The sequence below is a fragment of the Etheostoma cragini genome, chromosome 15 (genome assembly GCF_013103735.1).
Source record: "Etheostoma cragini isolate CJK2018 chromosome 15, CSU_Ecrag_1.0, whole genome shotgun sequence".
In the NCBI taxonomy this organism is placed as follows: Eukaryota; Metazoa; Chordata; class Actinopteri; order Perciformes; family Percidae; genus Etheostoma; species Etheostoma cragini.
The window spans coordinates 11,652,467-11,668,024 of NC_048421.1; the positions used below are offsets into that span (position 1 = coordinate 11,652,467).

The 15,558-nt window shown below is 42.2% G+C and overlaps 3 protein-coding genes across 5 annotated transcripts; 2 read left to right on the forward strand and 1 right to left on the reverse strand.

The window, feature by feature from the left end:
* Positions 1-1,068: 1,068 nt before the first annotated feature.
* Positions 1,069-8,599, forward strand: pgls (6-phosphogluconolactonase). 3 transcript variants are annotated; one of them, XM_034893176.1, is made up of 6 exons: positions 1,069-1,191; positions 5,257-5,551; positions 5,653-5,760; positions 5,867-5,968; positions 7,317-7,457; positions 7,798-8,599. In XM_034893176.1, exons 1-6 carry the CDS (start codon positions 1,103-1,105, stop codon positions 7,942-7,944), a joined length of 882 nt encoding a protein of 293 aa, XP_034749067.1. In that variant the 5' UTR covers positions 1,069-1,102; the 3' UTR covers positions 7,945-8,599. The 3 variants fall into 3 exon arrangements, with proteins under 3 accessions (XP_034749067.1, XP_034749068.1, XP_034749069.1); XM_034893177.1 differs by lacking the exon at positions 1,069-1,191 and adding an exon at positions 4,745-4,887; XM_034893178.1 differs by lacking the exon at positions 1,069-1,191 and adding an exon at positions 4,922-4,940.
* On the reverse strand, positions 2,776-4,711 carry LOC117957435 (zinc finger protein 567-like). Its single transcript, XM_034893166.1, has 4 exons — positions 4,202-4,711; positions 3,971-4,055; positions 3,793-3,895; positions 2,776-3,535 (listed from the first exon to the last, which is right to left on the reverse strand). Exons 1-4 carry the CDS (start codon positions 4,492-4,494, stop codon positions 2,850-2,852), a joined length of 1,167 nt encoding a protein of 388 aa, XP_034749057.1. The 5' UTR covers positions 4,495-4,711; the 3' UTR covers positions 2,776-2,849.
* Positions 8,600-8,666: 67 nt separating the features above from the next.
* colgalt1a (collagen beta(1-O)galactosyltransferase 1a) lies at positions 8,667-15,221 on the forward strand. The gene is made up of 12 exons (XM_034893151.1): positions 8,667-9,086; positions 11,311-11,421; positions 11,513-11,630; positions 12,209-12,343; positions 12,435-12,639; positions 12,747-12,866; positions 13,046-13,122; positions 13,253-13,359; positions 13,461-13,593; positions 13,677-13,804; positions 13,906-14,112; positions 14,255-15,221. Exons 1-12 carry the CDS (start codon positions 8,866-8,868, stop codon positions 14,520-14,522), a joined length of 1,830 nt encoding a protein of 609 aa, XP_034749042.1. The 5' UTR covers positions 8,667-8,865; the 3' UTR covers positions 14,523-15,221.
* The last annotated feature ends 337 nt before the right edge of the window (positions 15,222-15,558 follow it).

The following is a 15,558-nucleotide window of genomic DNA, read 5'->3' on the forward strand; positions in this document are numbered from 1 at the left end:
CTGGACAGCTGTAAGGCTTCTCACCCGAGTGCACACGCTGGTGCAGCTTCAGGTACGTTTTCTGAGCAAACCGCTTCCCGCAAACCGAGCAGCTGAACGGCTTCTCGCCAGAGTGTCGCCTGATGTGGACTTTTAAACTACTTAGATAGTTGAATATTTTCCCACAGAATAAGCACTCAAAGCTGTTTGTTGGCTTCACAGGTCTCGGCTGAATCGTGAGTTCTTTGGTTGCATTCATGTGGATATTGTTCGTGAAATCGGAGTATTCTGCGGTGGCCGAAGGAGGATTCGGGTTGTCAACCAAAGTGCACATTGTTGCATCATCTATCAACTTGTCCATAATTGTGGGCTGTGTGCGTTGTTGTGTTTGACTGGCAGCCGTCATGGGAAAGTTGTTTAATTCCCCTGAGTGAAGTTGCAGATCATCAACAGATCTATGAAGCATGCTGTCCTCGTCAAAAATCCCAACTACTGTAAAATGAGAATACGGCAGTTAAATCACAAACTATTGAAATTATAATTACTATATTGTGTTTCTTTTTAAACCAAACTTACTTTTTCTGTTATCTGTGAGCCTCATCTGCTGGCCGATTGGATGGTCATCATATGTCTCCTCCTTGACAAATATGAGATCAGGTTCTCTCTCCATTAAGTCTATTGCCTGCCAACAAGACATGTAAACACAACGAGTATTAAGTCCGATTGCATTAAAAAAAAAAAAAAAAAAACAGCTGGTCGATGATTCACTGACCTGTAACCCCATGCTTGTCACAGTAGCAGCTGGCTCCACTGTCTCTTTCCTTTGAGAGGGGAGTTTTTCTTCTCTCCACAGATCCATGCACCAGTCCTTTCCAAAAACTCCCTCGATAGCTGGCTGCTGCTGTCCTGGAAGAAGAAGCAGATGGGAAAAGTGTCATTTTATAGACATAATCAAGATCAACTACAACTTACAACATTTATCTACAAAAATGTTGTCGAGATCTGAGTTGATGTGGCTAATATGGTCTACAACAAAGCTAACTGACGCTAGCCTGTTACAACACAAATACATATAGCCTACGTTACCCTGCGTTATGGCAACCTACAGTCCAGATTAGGGACCATGCTGACCTGCAGGGTGTCGGCGGCTGACACTGTTGGCATGTGCAGGGTAGGTCTGTGCCTCCCTCGCTGCTCTCAGCTGGACCTCCAGAAAATAACATCTCTTCTTCAGCGCCTCGTTCTCCGTTTTGTGCAGGGAGATCTCGGTGTGAAGGACGGAGGAGCATTCGTCAGCGAGGTTGCCTATTTCCACCAAAGCTGCCTTCGTTAGCTTGTCCAGGACGCCGGCTAACTGCGCCCGAAAACTTCGGTTTGTGGTGTCACACATCATCTCGACAGGGGAACTTAATAATTCGAAATACTGGCAAGATTCCCAACGAAACAGCGGTGCTCCTTAATCAAATATGTTTTATATGTGGGCAGCAAGGGATTGTGGGAAAACTGAATGCTAGCGTACTGACGACTACAAGGACCGCCCGGAGAAGTTTTTTTACCCAAAAAGATTAAAAACCTTTTTTTACTTCAGTGGGAATTATATAGATACTTTGTCATGTTAGTGATATAAAAACAATATATGTTTACTAATACATGATACGTTTATTTGACCCTTTGTTTACACAGCTCTGCAATGAAACATAGGCTAGATGAAGTGAGGGTACATTGTTGGTAACCACATACAGTCTACTTTGGTAACACACAATTATTATCAGTAGTACTGTTATTAATATCAATAGACAACTCGTTATTAGCATGGTTCTTATTTGTTCTAAGGGGGTAAGTCTCTGCTCTCTAAGCGTAGCTCCGATGGCGCCATTATAATGCTACGAAGCACTCACCCGCCGATAGCATTCCATTGACCGCCATTCATTTTTATGTCACTTTGACAGCGAATAACTTTTCACCTAAAATGTTTAAAGACTCTATTTGTTCAGTACTTATTTCCAAAGTAAAAAGACAATGTGTTAAAGGCTCCATTACCTTGTACCTTACGTTATGGCTCTGTAGCCGATGTTTTGTAAAAATAGGCTAACGATTGCGTTGTAAACAAGCGACTTGCTGTCGCACAGTCGACACATCACCGTATTGTCAGGAGAAGCTCGCAGACAGTTTCGACTTACATTATCTGTTTAGGTCTAATTACTAACGTTAACTAGCATTTTAGTTAGCAATAATTAGCGTGTGCCTATGTTATCTCTTTGCATATAACTACGCTCCCTGTCTCTGCAAGATTGGAAATGATTGAGATTTATTTTGGCACAGCTACCAGAAGACTTACAACTTTTCAGAAGGTTACGCACATCACGCATCAACGCCGTCAAGCTCAGTTGGAGGCTGCGCAGTAACGCTCAGCACTTAACCGTCTATCCTTCACTGGTCTCCTTCCAGAGCAACGGGATCTCTTGGTCCATTCCTTTAACTGTCTATGCATATTTTTACAGTCTAGCGGGATATATATATATATATATATATATATATATGAGACTAGCACTGCCTCTAGCCCTAGCCTCTAGTTTACTGCGAACTTGGAGCTGATCTTTTCTTTTTGGCATTGCAAACTATCAATACAACAGTAATGATTAGTTTATTCATCAGTTGTGTTTTTATGCTGTAATATGAGTGTAGTATTTATACTGCAGCACAATATCATAGAATTGGTTTAAACTCAGAACAGCAGATAACAACTGATCAACAATCAAATCAATTATTTGAACAATAAAAGAAGGTGTCACACACTCATATTTGCATTTGGATTTATTATGCACAAACTATTTTAATCAAACAGCAAAAGTTACATTCGGCTGGCTGTTTTAAGTGGTTCCATTTATGAATGTCCCACTAAATGTCGGCACACTAGATTTACTACCGTACATGTTCAAACTAGGATCCAGGTGTACTGTAAGATGTTTTTTCAGATTACAGTTCTTGGTAAAACCCTTGCCACATTTGATACAAACAAAAGGTTTTTCTCCAGTGTGTGTACGCTGATGCATATCGAGAGTGCATTTCTGAATAAAGCCCTTTCCACAAATAGGACAGCGGTAGGGCTTCTCCCCTGTGTGTGTGCGCTGGTGTGTGTACAGATGCCCTTTTTGCGCATATCTCTTTCCACACAGTGTGCACCTGAACGGCTTCTCTCCTGTGTGACTTCTCTGGTGTATTTCAAGCTGGCTAAAGCATCTGAAGCTCTTGCCGCACTGCAAGCAGCCAAACCTCTTTGCAGCCGAGTTCCTCAAGTTGTGAAGCTTCATATTCCTGAGCACACTTACGCTTTGGGAGGCAACATTTTGAGCCATGCTTTTCCCAGCCACTAGGTCTGTGTGTGCAGGTGTAAGCTGTGGGCTCCACTGTGTGTCCTTCCTCTCTGGTCCAGCAAGAGACGGCCGGGTGCTCACTGTCGCAAAGCTGTCTGTAAACACTTGCTGACGTTCTGGGACGGGTTTGAGACACTGCATCGCTTCTGGGCTCTTCCCGGTGTCTGTGAAGGTTTTCCTTCCTGTTGACAGCATTATATGAACATGTGAAAATGTTGAATATTATTGACCCTAATTGCCTTCATGAGGCCACAAGATGAAAGATGAATTTGCCACTTTAAGAACATTATTTCTAAAACCACACATGATAAGCAAAGTGCCTAAATCCATGTATTGTCACTCAAGGTCTACTTTATGATACAAAAAGGTATTTTCCCGAGCCAGAATTTGTACTGTGTTTGACACATCATGTCAAACCAAACATGTATTTAATACTTACTGTTTGCACTTGTCCTTTCTTGTTCACAGTCTCTGTTTTCCACCTCTGGCGGCTCTTCTTTTACCACTATCAGTTCAGGCTGCTCTCTCAGTGGGTTTGGGAGCTAGAGAGAGAACAGTGCATTGTTACAAGTGCATGATACAATATAGTGACATAATATGATCAGTGCAGGACTTACTTCAGTTATGGCATGTTCTTCTGTTTGAAGATGACGCCATTTGTTCATCTCATTGGAGGAGCTTATGCTTTCCCACGGACTTTCACTAGGATGCAAACTTCGATTAATTAACTACACCAGGCAGGGGGTATATAACAGCAAAGAGTCATGATTGAATAACGATGTACATGGTGCAAGCACAACACAAACACTATCTACCTGCAGTGTAAACACGGGAATCGACAAGCCTACCTTTTTATGGCAGGTCTTGTTCTGCCAGACTCCAATACTCCCTTCTCTGACCCGTTCCTCAGCACTGAGCATGCTGCTGCGTCCTGCCTGCCCCCCTGTGCAAGATAAAGCAATTTCTCCATCAGCTGCAGTTTCTCTGTGAGCGAGGCAATTTCGTTCCGCCCTCGAGTTATCTCAATTTTTAGCATCTTAGACTCGATGTCGACCAGTTTGCTTATTTCCATCACAGCTGTTTTGGATAACGCGTCCATGATGGAGACGAGCTGTGTCTGGAAAGAGAAGACAGCCGACATGGTTCGTATAGATTCCTGCTGGCCGCGGAGATGCACACGGACGAGTTAGATGTCAAGCGCCTCTTAATTGTTTTTCTCCGTAAAATAGTTAAACGTAATAAACAAGATTCAGAAGAGCTGGATGCATGTCCACAGTAAGATACGTGAGTGTCTAAAAACTCAAGTGCTTGAAACGGATACAGTATTGCCATCTTCCGGCTGGGAGGAGGCACAGCCGCCGGACACAAACACAGCTGCACTACACTGGGGACTACACTGGCCAGAATGCAGTGCGGTCTAAACACGAAATTTGATTGGCTGGTGAGAAAAACGTTTCCGGAAGTAGCGCTTCGGATTACATTTGCCGACTGAAATTCCTCCTCATGACAATCTGCTTTTGAGATTCCAACTAAAGTAAGGACACTTCTTTTTTTTGGAAAGCTGCAGTTTAAAAGCTTAAATGTCAGGTTTGTTTAAGAAATGGGAATCACTTATCATGCATATTTCCGATACTGGCTGGTGCAATCATGCAAAAATCAGGATTTGTTTCTTTTAGCTCATTGACTGGTTTTAGCTTTAGTCCTCTATTTGCACAGTCCCAGCCTATGTATCAAGCTAACCAAATATTTTTTTAAGTATTAAAAGTTTATTATACAAATAGTTTATGTGGACGGTTTTTACAGACACATCATGATGACTTGCAAAACGGTGTTGTAATTGACTTCCTTATTTATTGCTAAAAAAACAGATTTCTTTCTCTCTCTTTCTTTCTGTACTACCCAGGAACAACTTTATTTCTATAGAAAACTGTCTCATGGCCGGCAGAAGAGTTGTGGTCTTCCCCTCCTCAGCGGAGCTTGGACCGGTGCTGGCCCAACTGGTGACATCTCGGGCTGAGAAGGCCATCATCTCTCATGGCCGGTTCACCCTGGGGCTCTCTGGAGGAAGTCTTGTGTCCATACTCAGCAAAGAGCTGCCCGCCCTGCCAGACCTGGACTGCAGCAAGTGGGTGGTTGCGTTCTGTGATGAGCGACTGGTTTCCTTCGATGACCCTGAGAGCACCTACGGGCTGTACAAGGTATCTGTTTGGGAGCGTGTTTGTTGGCATGTGTCCTGGTTACGTTAATGTATGGCATTCTGTTACGTTGGAGTCAAATGTAAGCCTTTGTTTCCACCCAGGGTCAGTTGTTTTCCAAGGTCAACATCCCTGACAGTGGGATCTTAACCATTGACTCCTCTCTGGCGGTCAACGAGTGTGCTGAGGATTATACCCGCAAATTGAACCAGGTGCAGGCATCTTTACTGTGGCATCAAGTCACCCATGCATGTTCTTTTAGATTTAAATACTTTCCAGAAGGTTTACCGTTTTGTTTTGCTACTTTCAAATACACAGGCCTTCCCAGATGGTGACGTCCCAGTGTTTGACCTGTTACTGCTGGGTATGGGACCTGATGGACACACCTGCTCCCTATTCCCAGACCACCCTCTCCTGGAGGTGAGGGCAATACTTGTATAATGTCTGACTGTACAGTACGTCTGTCCTAGTCTTGTCTTGAGTGCAGAAAGACACCCTGTCTCTGATTCTTCACCATACACATCTTAAAGGAAAGCAAGTATAGCCACAGATTCAGCAGGTCAGCGTTTTCGTGTGAAATTCTATGAACCATCATGGAATTACCTTATTACCTGGTCTTCCCTGTTTATTGTTGCAGCTCTTTACAATACAGCAAACGCCTATGATTGTAAGCTATACTTTTAGGATCTAGTAATTGTTGACTCTATTACTCCAACTCTGAGCAAACTCTCTGCTCCGTGACCGGGCTTCTCAGGTGCGGTGAGCTAATCACTCCGCCCAAGTATTAAAAATACCAGTGCTTCGCCTTTCTGAGGTTATAGTTCCCTGTTAGTATGAGGTTAGAATATGGCTGTGTCTCATGTGACCTTGTTATTTGTACACTCGGTGACTATGCAAATCACAACATGTAAATAGGAACCATGTTATTTTGTCACTTATTGGGAGCAGAAGCTAGTTGGAACCAGTTACCTGCAGGGTAACTGGTTTGTTAGGCTAAACTAACGCTGGGGGCGTCAGACAGTTACATCACGCATGGAGATGAGAAGGGTACGTATCAACTTGTCTAACTCTTTGGGAATACGGTGAATAAGATAAAGTCCAAATAGGTGGACGTGTTCCTTTAAGAGCATTCGGTTGATTAAACCAAATATTCATCAAAGCTTTGTTTGGAATACATTTTTTTATTATATTTCATTAAAAAAACACATGTTTCATATGTTTAGTAATGTCATCATTCTAAAAACATCAATCCTCATGTAAATTCGTGTTGGACAGTGCAACTCTATTTTAGGAATGTCTATACATTTGACACTGGTCATTAAATTGCAAGGCTCTGCATATTTTTCTGTAAATAATACCTCTCATTTGTAGAAATATGGATTTTACAGTAGGCATATGAAACAAATTATTTCATGTAATTCTGGCAGCCATGCTAAGTCATGTCTGGAGGCATTTTGGGGTTTACTCTTTGATGTGGTCCCTGTTTTGCTAGTCTAAAAGAACAGTGTGTGTTTTGCCGGCATTTTTCGAGACACTCCCATGACCATGTATGGATCACTGATAGGTTTTGTTTCAAAGCACAACTCGAAATGTGTGGTTTGCACTGTCTTCCCTTGTTACACCTCTGTGTGGCAATCTTCCTCACGTTCTATTGTATATTTGACAGCTGCACTATAGTGTTTGGTTGTGGTTCTCACATTGCCACATTACTTTTATGGCGATACAGTTCACATAATGATGATTGGGTTTGGGTGTACCCCGTATTCAGGAAACCAAGAAGATTGTGGCCCCCATCAGCGACTCTCCCAAACCACCACCACAGCGTGTAACTATGACCTTTCCAGTGGTGAACTCTGCACGCTGTGTGGCTTTTGTATCAACAGGAGGAAGCAAAGCACCCGTTTTAAAGGTATATTTTCTATATAGTCTTTCACTGAATGCAATTCACACTCATAATCCTAAAAGTCTCCTGTTTCCATGGCACAATAAATCACTTTCACACAAAAACATGCACAAAATCACTGAGATAGACTCTTCAGGTCCAACAGTGATAGATGGGCAGTGCCTAGCTGAAAACCATGACAGGACTAAAACTAAAAAGTGGAAGGAACATGAACTTTAGCACAAATGTATGCATGTATTCTGTTAAAGATGACTAAAAACAATAATCTGATCAGCGGTTTTATGACCCACTCGCCTAGCAGACGTATGGTTCATACTGAGTTATGTAACAATGTTGTCTCTTGCAGGAAGTGCTAGAGGGTAGAGAGGGTCCAGCTTTTCCGGCGGCCCGTGTTGTCCCAACTAACGGCGAGTTGTTCTGGCTTGTTGATGACCCTGCAGCTGCCTCCTTAACTATCCAGGTGGAAAGGCTAAGTGCGGGGGCCAAACTCTAGAGCTTTCTATCTGCCAAATGAAGGCTTAAGGTCAACACTGGTGTGAAAACCTCAATGAGGAAACAAAACAAAATTTTGCCAAACATTCCTACTTTCACATGAAAACGGTTTACGTAGGTGACATTCTAAGAGAGGAAAGAGAAACAAAAAAAAGTGTGTGTGTGTGAGAGAGGGTGTTGGTGTCCAGATAGCTCAGTTGGTAGAGCGGACGTCCATTGATAGAGGTTTACCCCTCGTCTCAGCGGGCCTGGGTTTGACTCCGACCTGCAGCCCATTGCTACAGGTCATTCCCCCCTCTCACTTTTATGTCTTCTGTCCTGTCAAAAGTAAAGGCCAAAAATGCCCCAAAAAATCTATTAAAAAATTATTATTTTTAGTTTTTCTCGTTTGTGAAGTTTAGGAAGTTGGATGTTCATAAAACACAAAACAGTCCACTTGTATGACTAAGTTATTATTTTGATGAACTGTATAGAAAAAAATAAGGGATATTTGTTCTGTTTGATTCTGAGCTTGGAGTTGCCTTCCCATCGAAAATATCCAATAGTCACTTCTGACGCTGAAAATGAACCCTCATTTGGAACTTGAGTGCATCTTACAACCATCTGTAACACCTAATTTCATTAGCAATCTAGAGAAATAAAATGTTTATCAAACATGTGCCTTTTGTGTTTAATGTACAGTCTTGCTCACTTGTCCATCCCCTTTAAGATCGTTCGCATCGCACATCCCACCACCCCTTTAAAGCTCAATTTTGCAGTGTTGTCACATCAGGAGCTGCTGCACAGATTTAGCTGTCCTGTGATGACTGCACAAAGTAAAGAAGAAACTAATCAGTAGTGTCTCACTACGAGCCATAGATATCACCTAACGTTGCCTGAATTTTTTTTCTTAAAGAAGGAGTTTTCTTAATTCACTGTCGCAATGCACGAGCTCGCCTGCCTTCCCGCCGTCCTGCTTCTCTTGCTGCTGTCCTGTACTCCTGCTCGGGGATATTTTGCGGAGGAGCGCTGGAGCCCCGAGTCTTCGCTCCTCGCTCCCCGGGTCCTCGTCGCCCTCATCTGCAGAAACTCCGAGCACTCTCTGCCGTATTTCCTCGGTACTATTGAGCGACTCAACTATCCCAAAGAGCGTATGGCTTTGTGGTAAGTTGATACTAGGATGTTTTCTCGTAAGCAAGCCAGTAAAGTTAAGCAGCTAACATTCATTTTAAAAGTATAACGTCCATATTTCTTGCTAAGGTTAAAAAGTTGTGTTTTTTTCCCTAAGGTCCCTTCTTTGAAGTTACCGTTTGCATAAAAACGTTGAATTGCTGAGTTTTGGGGAGTTCTGGGTAAAAATGGGATGGGCCCATAGACAGTGGACTTATTAACGTTAATGATATCAATGTTAGCCAAGTTGTGTTGCGGGTTAGACATGTCCAACGCATCTGAACAAGAAGAAAACAACAAAGAACTATATTGCCGTCTTCATACCACGAATGGACATTTAAATCAACCTTAGGTAGCCACTGTGACAGAGGTGAGCACATCTGGTCACTGCTCATCAGAGGGGCCATGCATTGATATGTATACGTGGAGGGGAGGGGAAGGAACTGATTTGGCCACGAGGGGAGCTGTGTAATTTAACACAAATCCTAACAAAGTGACTTATTGTTGTCTGCACTTTCCATCAATATACACACATTTAGCTCAAGGCTACCTCTGTTCTTCATCTCCAACGGCCCATCACCTCCTAACAACCAGTTACCCCATGTGTGTAATGTAGGCTGTATTCCGTGAAGTGATTGACTCCCACCCATGATCATGTCAGGGGCAGATCCATTTTACAGCCCACAGAGCTCCATCTTGTAAAGCTGTAGCCCTAGGGAAATACCAATGGTGAAGAATTTTACAGGCTATAGGGAAGTGAAAATTAATAACTTCTCCTCCAGCAGTAACTATAACAAAAAAGTAACTATTAATTTTTACTGCATTCTGTTTTAGCCATCTTAAGGGCATTTAGTGTATTTCATGTAGTAAAAGCAAGACATGCTACAATTTAAATATGTGCAGGGACAGGACAACCTTGCATATTCTTTGCATGGTACATGGTTATAGAGCCTAAAACCTAGTTGTATTATGCCCTATTTTGGATCACTAAATGTGTTTCTGTCTGCCATTTTCCAGGGCTAACACAGGAACTTTCTAAGGCAATTCTCTTGTGGGCAGTGCAAATAGATGTTATAGGCCATTTAAACATCTGTCTACCATGCTTAGGCAAAGTGTAGGGAGGTGAAAGGGAGGTGTTTCTCACATAACTAAACAGACCACACATGCTTATACCCTCGTAGCTATGAGCAGTTTGCGTGACTGTATGGAGGGCTCCGAGAGGAATATGCTCTTAACTTACTAACAAAGTTTATCCCCCCCCCCCCTTTATTTAGGGGCTTTTAAACGAGTGGAATTGTTTGATTGCTCTGTTGTTATTTGGTGTTCATAAAACTCTTCTGTAACTTTGGCTACGGTTAAGACTTTTGTTTTGACATGTTCTGCAAGCACATTAAGCTACATCTGTAGAATGTAAACAATTGCGAGATGTAAACACTACATGCTGTATGCTTTTTGCTAAAGCTTTTTTTGCAGCAGCAGCAGAGAGAGACACCACTTGTACATGTATGTTCAAAACTATGCTTGTCTTAAATGTTTATTTGAGATGGACATGAGGCAGCCCCTGCAACCCGACCCCGGATAAGCAGACAAAGATGGAGTGATGGAGGACATGAGGCGGAAGAGTCAGTGCAATTCAAACTTTGAGAACTTGAGGGATGGAATGGTTTAGCAACCAGCTGCTGTGTTCTCACGGATCCATGTGAAATCTTGTCAAGACAACCCAGCCTGGCTGGTGTCCCTCCAAGCAAGAGACAAACTCGGCTGTAGGGCAGATGTTCTTTTTCCAGCCAAGCCTGATATCCTACAACACAACACATGGCTAAAGAGAAGGAAGGCTGTGGTAGCTGTTTATTAAATTTGCTGTCCTTGTTTTATTTCCTTTATTCCTTAAATTGTGATGTGCTACTGTAAATAATCAACCAGTATATCATCTAGGTGAACAGTGTTTTTGTCTTGTGGCAATGGTATCATTAACACCTGTGTCAGTTCCCACAGCGGCAGACAATGTGCTTACTAAAAGTGAACACTGGGCTATTGTTATTTGAGTCCTGATATCGTCTTCCGACTCTTGTCTCAGCTCGGATCCAGATCAGTTATTAGTGCTCCATTCAACCAATGTCACTGTTTTTCATTCAGTTGTTGATAATGTTTAACCCTTCCGATTGTGAATAGACAATAATGTTATTTCTAATCTTTTACATTTGGTGTTTAATGACAGGGTAGCAACTGATCATAACAAGGACAACACTACAGCCATTTTGCGTGACTGGCTTGTCAAGATGCAGAGCCTTTACCATTATGTGGAGTGGAGGCCAAAAGAGGAACCCAGGTTGGTTATTTACTAAAGGCTCTGTTGTTATTTTGTGTTGCTCACAGAGCCATTAGAATCAGTCTGATTAGTATCCAAATGTCTCCTGTAGACATTATCAGAGTGAAGATGGTCCCAAGCAATGGACAGACCTCCGTTATGAGCATGTTATGAAGCTTCGGCAAGTGGCACTGGAGTCAGCTCGTGAGATGTGGGCGGACTACTTCATGGTAGGTCAACGAAGATACTCTTTAAAGGTACAAAAGTAAGCACAATAACACTGAACAATGTTCCATTTGAAACATTGAGCCAATGCTTTTACCCAGATCTTTATTGTTCAATAATAGCAGCTGAAGGATAAGTACAGAGTCAAGTCCAAAGCACCAGCGCAGTGGTAATTTAAGCACCGGGAAGGGTGTCAAAAATGTACCCGCTTATATTTTTCTGTCTCCTGTGGTTAAAGTTTATCTGGTCTGGTTCATCTGGATCCTTTACACTGACACAAATCTTGACTCAACATGAGCTATATTTTAAAATGAAGCACATTTCTATTTGTATTCCCTATCGCAGCTCACATCGTCGAGCTTCAGTGGTGTATAATTTTAAGCAAAGTACATCCAGAATTGCAATAATTTTGTGCTACATTTTTTGGAAACTCCTATCCTTCCGGCGTTTGTTAGTGCCCCATTTACCCTCATGACCTGTAAGTGCTGTACATTTTTTGAAGATTCAGTTGACGGTGTGTCTTATAGGCGTCTTTGGAAATTACCAAACATATTTTACAGTTTATCTCCTTCTCGTTGTGTAGGTGGTGGACTGTGATAACCTCCTCACCAATCCTGATGTGTTGTGGAAGCTCATGAGAGAAAACAAGACCATCATAGCTCCAATGCTTGAATCCCGTGCTGCATATTCAAACTTCTGGTGTGGAATGACCTCCCAGGTACTTTGGTGTCAATTGGGTGTACACGCTTGTGTATGTCAAGTGTTTGTTTGATTTAATGAATGCTCTTAAACCCTCTTGGCTTCTTTAGGGTTACTATAAGCGCACTCCTGCCTACATACCCATTAGAAAGCAGGTGCGTAAGGGCTGTTTTGCAGTTCCCATGGTCCACTCCACCTTCCTGATAGACCTCAGGAAAGAGGCGTCCAGGCAGCTGGCCTTTCACCCACCACACCCAGAATACAGCTGGGCTTTCGATGACATCATTGTATTTGCTTTCTCTGCTCGGATGGCAGGTATTTTACAACTCAGTGCTTAAATGTACACATTTGTCCTTTACCTTGTCAACCTATATGGCGTGACTTCAAATTGAGAAAATGTTTTCATCCTCCCGTCTCTATAGATGTTCAAATGTTTGTATGTAATAAAGAGACCTATGGTTACTTTCCTGTGCCACTGCGATCCCACAATACCATGCAAGACGAAGTTGACAGCTTTGTACACTCCCTGCTGGAGGCTGAGGGTGAGTAGCTCGCATTCAGACTAAGGGCTTTACTTTTGCATCTAACTCCCTTTTTTCCATGAGCTTGAAGTCTGTATTCTACCTCCTGCTGCTTTATCTAATGATCACTATCAGCATGGGTTTCTTCTTATTATGTATTTTATACCATTTCTGCATCCATCTTCCCTCTCACTGTGTAGTGCGAAATCCCCCAGTGATGCCTTCCAAAAACATACCTGTTCCTAGAAAACAACCCGACAAACTGGGCTTTGATGAGGTGAGTATGGAGTGATGTGAAGATGGAGTCTGCAAAAATGGCCCTCTGTCCCCTTCTGTGCCTGAATGCCTCCCCCTGTTGTTAGAAATCTGTAATTACATTGACTGGCTCCACTGTTGCCCATGTCCAGGTTTTCATGATAAACCTGCAGAGGCGAGCTGACCGCCGAGAACGTATGTTGAGGGCATTATACAAGCAGGAGATTGCTTGTAAGGTCATTGTAGCTGTAGATGGAAAGTAAGTTCACTTTATTTCATTATTACTTAACATGTATATAGTACTTAGTTATCACATGTTTTTCCTTACCACTTTGTCACGTTTGTTCTTCTCCATTTCAGGGCAATGAATATCAGTGAAGTTCAAGCTATGGGCATCCACATGCTCCCTGGATACAGTGACCCCTATCATGGTCGCCCACTGACCAAGGGAGAGCTGGGATGCTTCCTTTCCCACTATAATGTCTGGAAAGAGGTGAACCCCAGAAGCCAAACTTTTGAAGGTTTGTGAACCAGACAGATGGGGTGAGGGATTGATAAATCTGTGTCTGGCTTTAGATTGTGGAGCGACGCCTGGACACCTCCCTGGTGATTGAAGATGACCTGCGCTTCGAGATCTTCTTCAAACGCCGCCTAATGAACTTAATGAGGGAGGTGAAGGATGAAGGGCTGGACTGGGATCTCATGTGAGTTTGTGCTTCCTTCACAATCTTAGATTTGTCTTTCCTTGATTCTCCTATCAGTTTGCAATCGATCCTAAATCCTCCTTTCTATCTCTTTCTTCCAGTTATATTGGTCGGAAGAGAATGCAAGTGGATCACCAAGAGAAAGCAGTGCCTAATATACGCAACATAGTGGAAGCAGACTATTCATATTGGACACTAGGCTATATGATATCATTACAAGGTGCAGAGAAGCTTTTGAAAGCAGAACCACTAAAGAGGATTTTGCCAGTGGACGAGTTTCTTCCTATCATGTACAATAAACACCCTGTGTAAGTGTACCCTACCCAGTACAAGTACGCACACACACACACACACACACACACACACACACACACACACACACACAACATACACTTCTGCTCAGCAGTCTGGCCCTCTTTCCTTTTCTTGACATTATCTTCTCCTCCACAGGTTTGATTATATGGAACAGTTTGAAACCAGGGACTTGAAGGCATTTTCAGCTGAGCCTCTTCTAGTGTATCCAACACACTACACCGGCGACAAAGGCTACATCAGCGATACTGAGACCTCCACAGTGTGGGACAATGACAAGGTCCGTACAGACTGGGACAGAGCACGCTCAGGAAAAACTGGGGAGCAGGCTGAAATCAGCACCGAGGCACAGAACTCAGATGTGCTCCAGTCGCCTTTGGACAGCACAGCAAGGGACGAGCTATGAGAAGAACTGAATGAGAGCCTTGCAAATTTTTACAAACCATCTATGTTTTTGTTTTTTTTCATGTTTCATTTCTTATACTTAAGATTTTGCATCGTAGCAGGGATGTGACCTCAAAGTTGTAGAAAGATTTTAATTTATGTGTGAGTACATAAGGGATTAGGTGTGTTTTCTGTCACATTGTCCATTTGTAGTTTTTATTGTATAAAGGCACTAGACTTGCCATTTGAAATGGCATTTGCAGTACCCAACATCTCTCTGTCATACAGAAATGAACCTATATATTGACATAGAATACAATTGGACTGTTTCCTTTCAGTCATCATTCAGTTAACATTGTCCTAGTTTGAGATTACACTGTGAAATGTTTTTTTTATAAATTTCTCAAAACTACAAATGAATTGAGCTGTTACAACACTGTATGTCAATGAGCAAAAAATCTAAACTTTCGCAGATATTCATTCAGAAATCAATCAATTTATCATAGTTATAGTTGTAGTTATCATCCTAAATGTATTGGTCCAAGAGGAGAAACATCTGTATGTCTTTTGCTATGAGCTTTAGTATTTGCTCTTTTTAAACTTCATATTGCTATATTTTTAATAATTATTAGCCAGCACTTTGCAGCAGAGTTTTACCAAAGCGACACAGCACACAGGTAACTGTTGCAGTTGAGTCAGAATTGTAGATTCAGAGTATATACAGTACCAAATGCTATTCATTTTTTCTTTGTCCCAATCACTTTGGGATTATTTCAGCCCACTGTTGACGTGGTTATAGACGGGACAAACTGCTGCTGTTAACAGCTCAAACGTATGGTTTGGGAGTAGCAAGTTATACAGTAAATGCCCTTAATGTTCCCTATAAAAGAACCCAACTGCATCCAAGCACGCATTAGTCTCCACCTCTGTTATTTTTAGTTCTATCTGAATTTGAACAGTTAGGGTGAGCAAGCCTTGATAAAAAGCCCCTTCAAAAGAGAACATACAGTTTGTACAATCTTACATTTTACAGAGTATTTTTTCTGTCATGACTTTGC

What these genes read in the sequence shown, in the direction of transcription:
- LOC117957435 (XM_034893166.1), bottom strand. Translation starts at nt 4,494, where the DNA reads ATGTCGGCTGTCTTCTCTTTCCAGACACAGCTCGTCTCCATCATGGAC. An exon ending in ACAAGACCTGCCATAAAAAG is followed by an intron (nt 4,056 to 4,201) that starts GTAGGCTTGTCG and finishes TTTGCATCCTAG; the next exon opens with TGAAAGTCCGTGGGAAAGCA. An exon ending in AGAAAGGACAAGTGCAAACA is followed by an intron (nt 3,536 to 3,792) that starts GTAAGTATTAAA and finishes TGCTGTCAACAG; the next exon opens with GAAGGAAAACCTTCACAGAC.
- colgalt1a (XM_034893151.1), top strand. Translation starts at nt 8,866, where the DNA reads ATGCACGAGCTCGCCTGCCTTCCCGCCGTCCTGCTTCTCTTGCTGCTG. An exon ending in AGGCCAAAAGAGGAACCCAG is followed by an intron (nt 11,422 to 11,512) that starts GTTGGTTATTTA and finishes TGTCTCCTGTAG; the next exon opens with ACATTATCAGAGTGAAGATG. An exon ending in ATTGTAGCTGTAGATGGAAA is followed by an intron (nt 13,360 to 13,460) that starts GTAAGTTCACTT and finishes TCTCCATTTCAG; the next exon opens with GGCAATGAATATCAGTGAAG.
- pgls (XM_034893176.1), top strand. Translation starts at nt 1,103, where the DNA reads ATGCTGACCTGCAGGGTGTCGGCGGCTGACACTGTTGGCATGTGCAGG. An exon ending in ATACCCGCAAATTGAACCAG is followed by an intron (nt 5,761 to 5,866) that starts GTGCAGGCATCT and finishes TCAAATACACAG; the next exon opens with GCCTTCCCAGATGGTGACGT. An exon ending in GCAAAGCACCCGTTTTAAAG is followed by an intron (nt 7,458 to 7,797) that starts GTATATTTTCTA and finishes TGTCTCTTGCAG; the next exon opens with GAAGTGCTAGAGGGTAGAGA.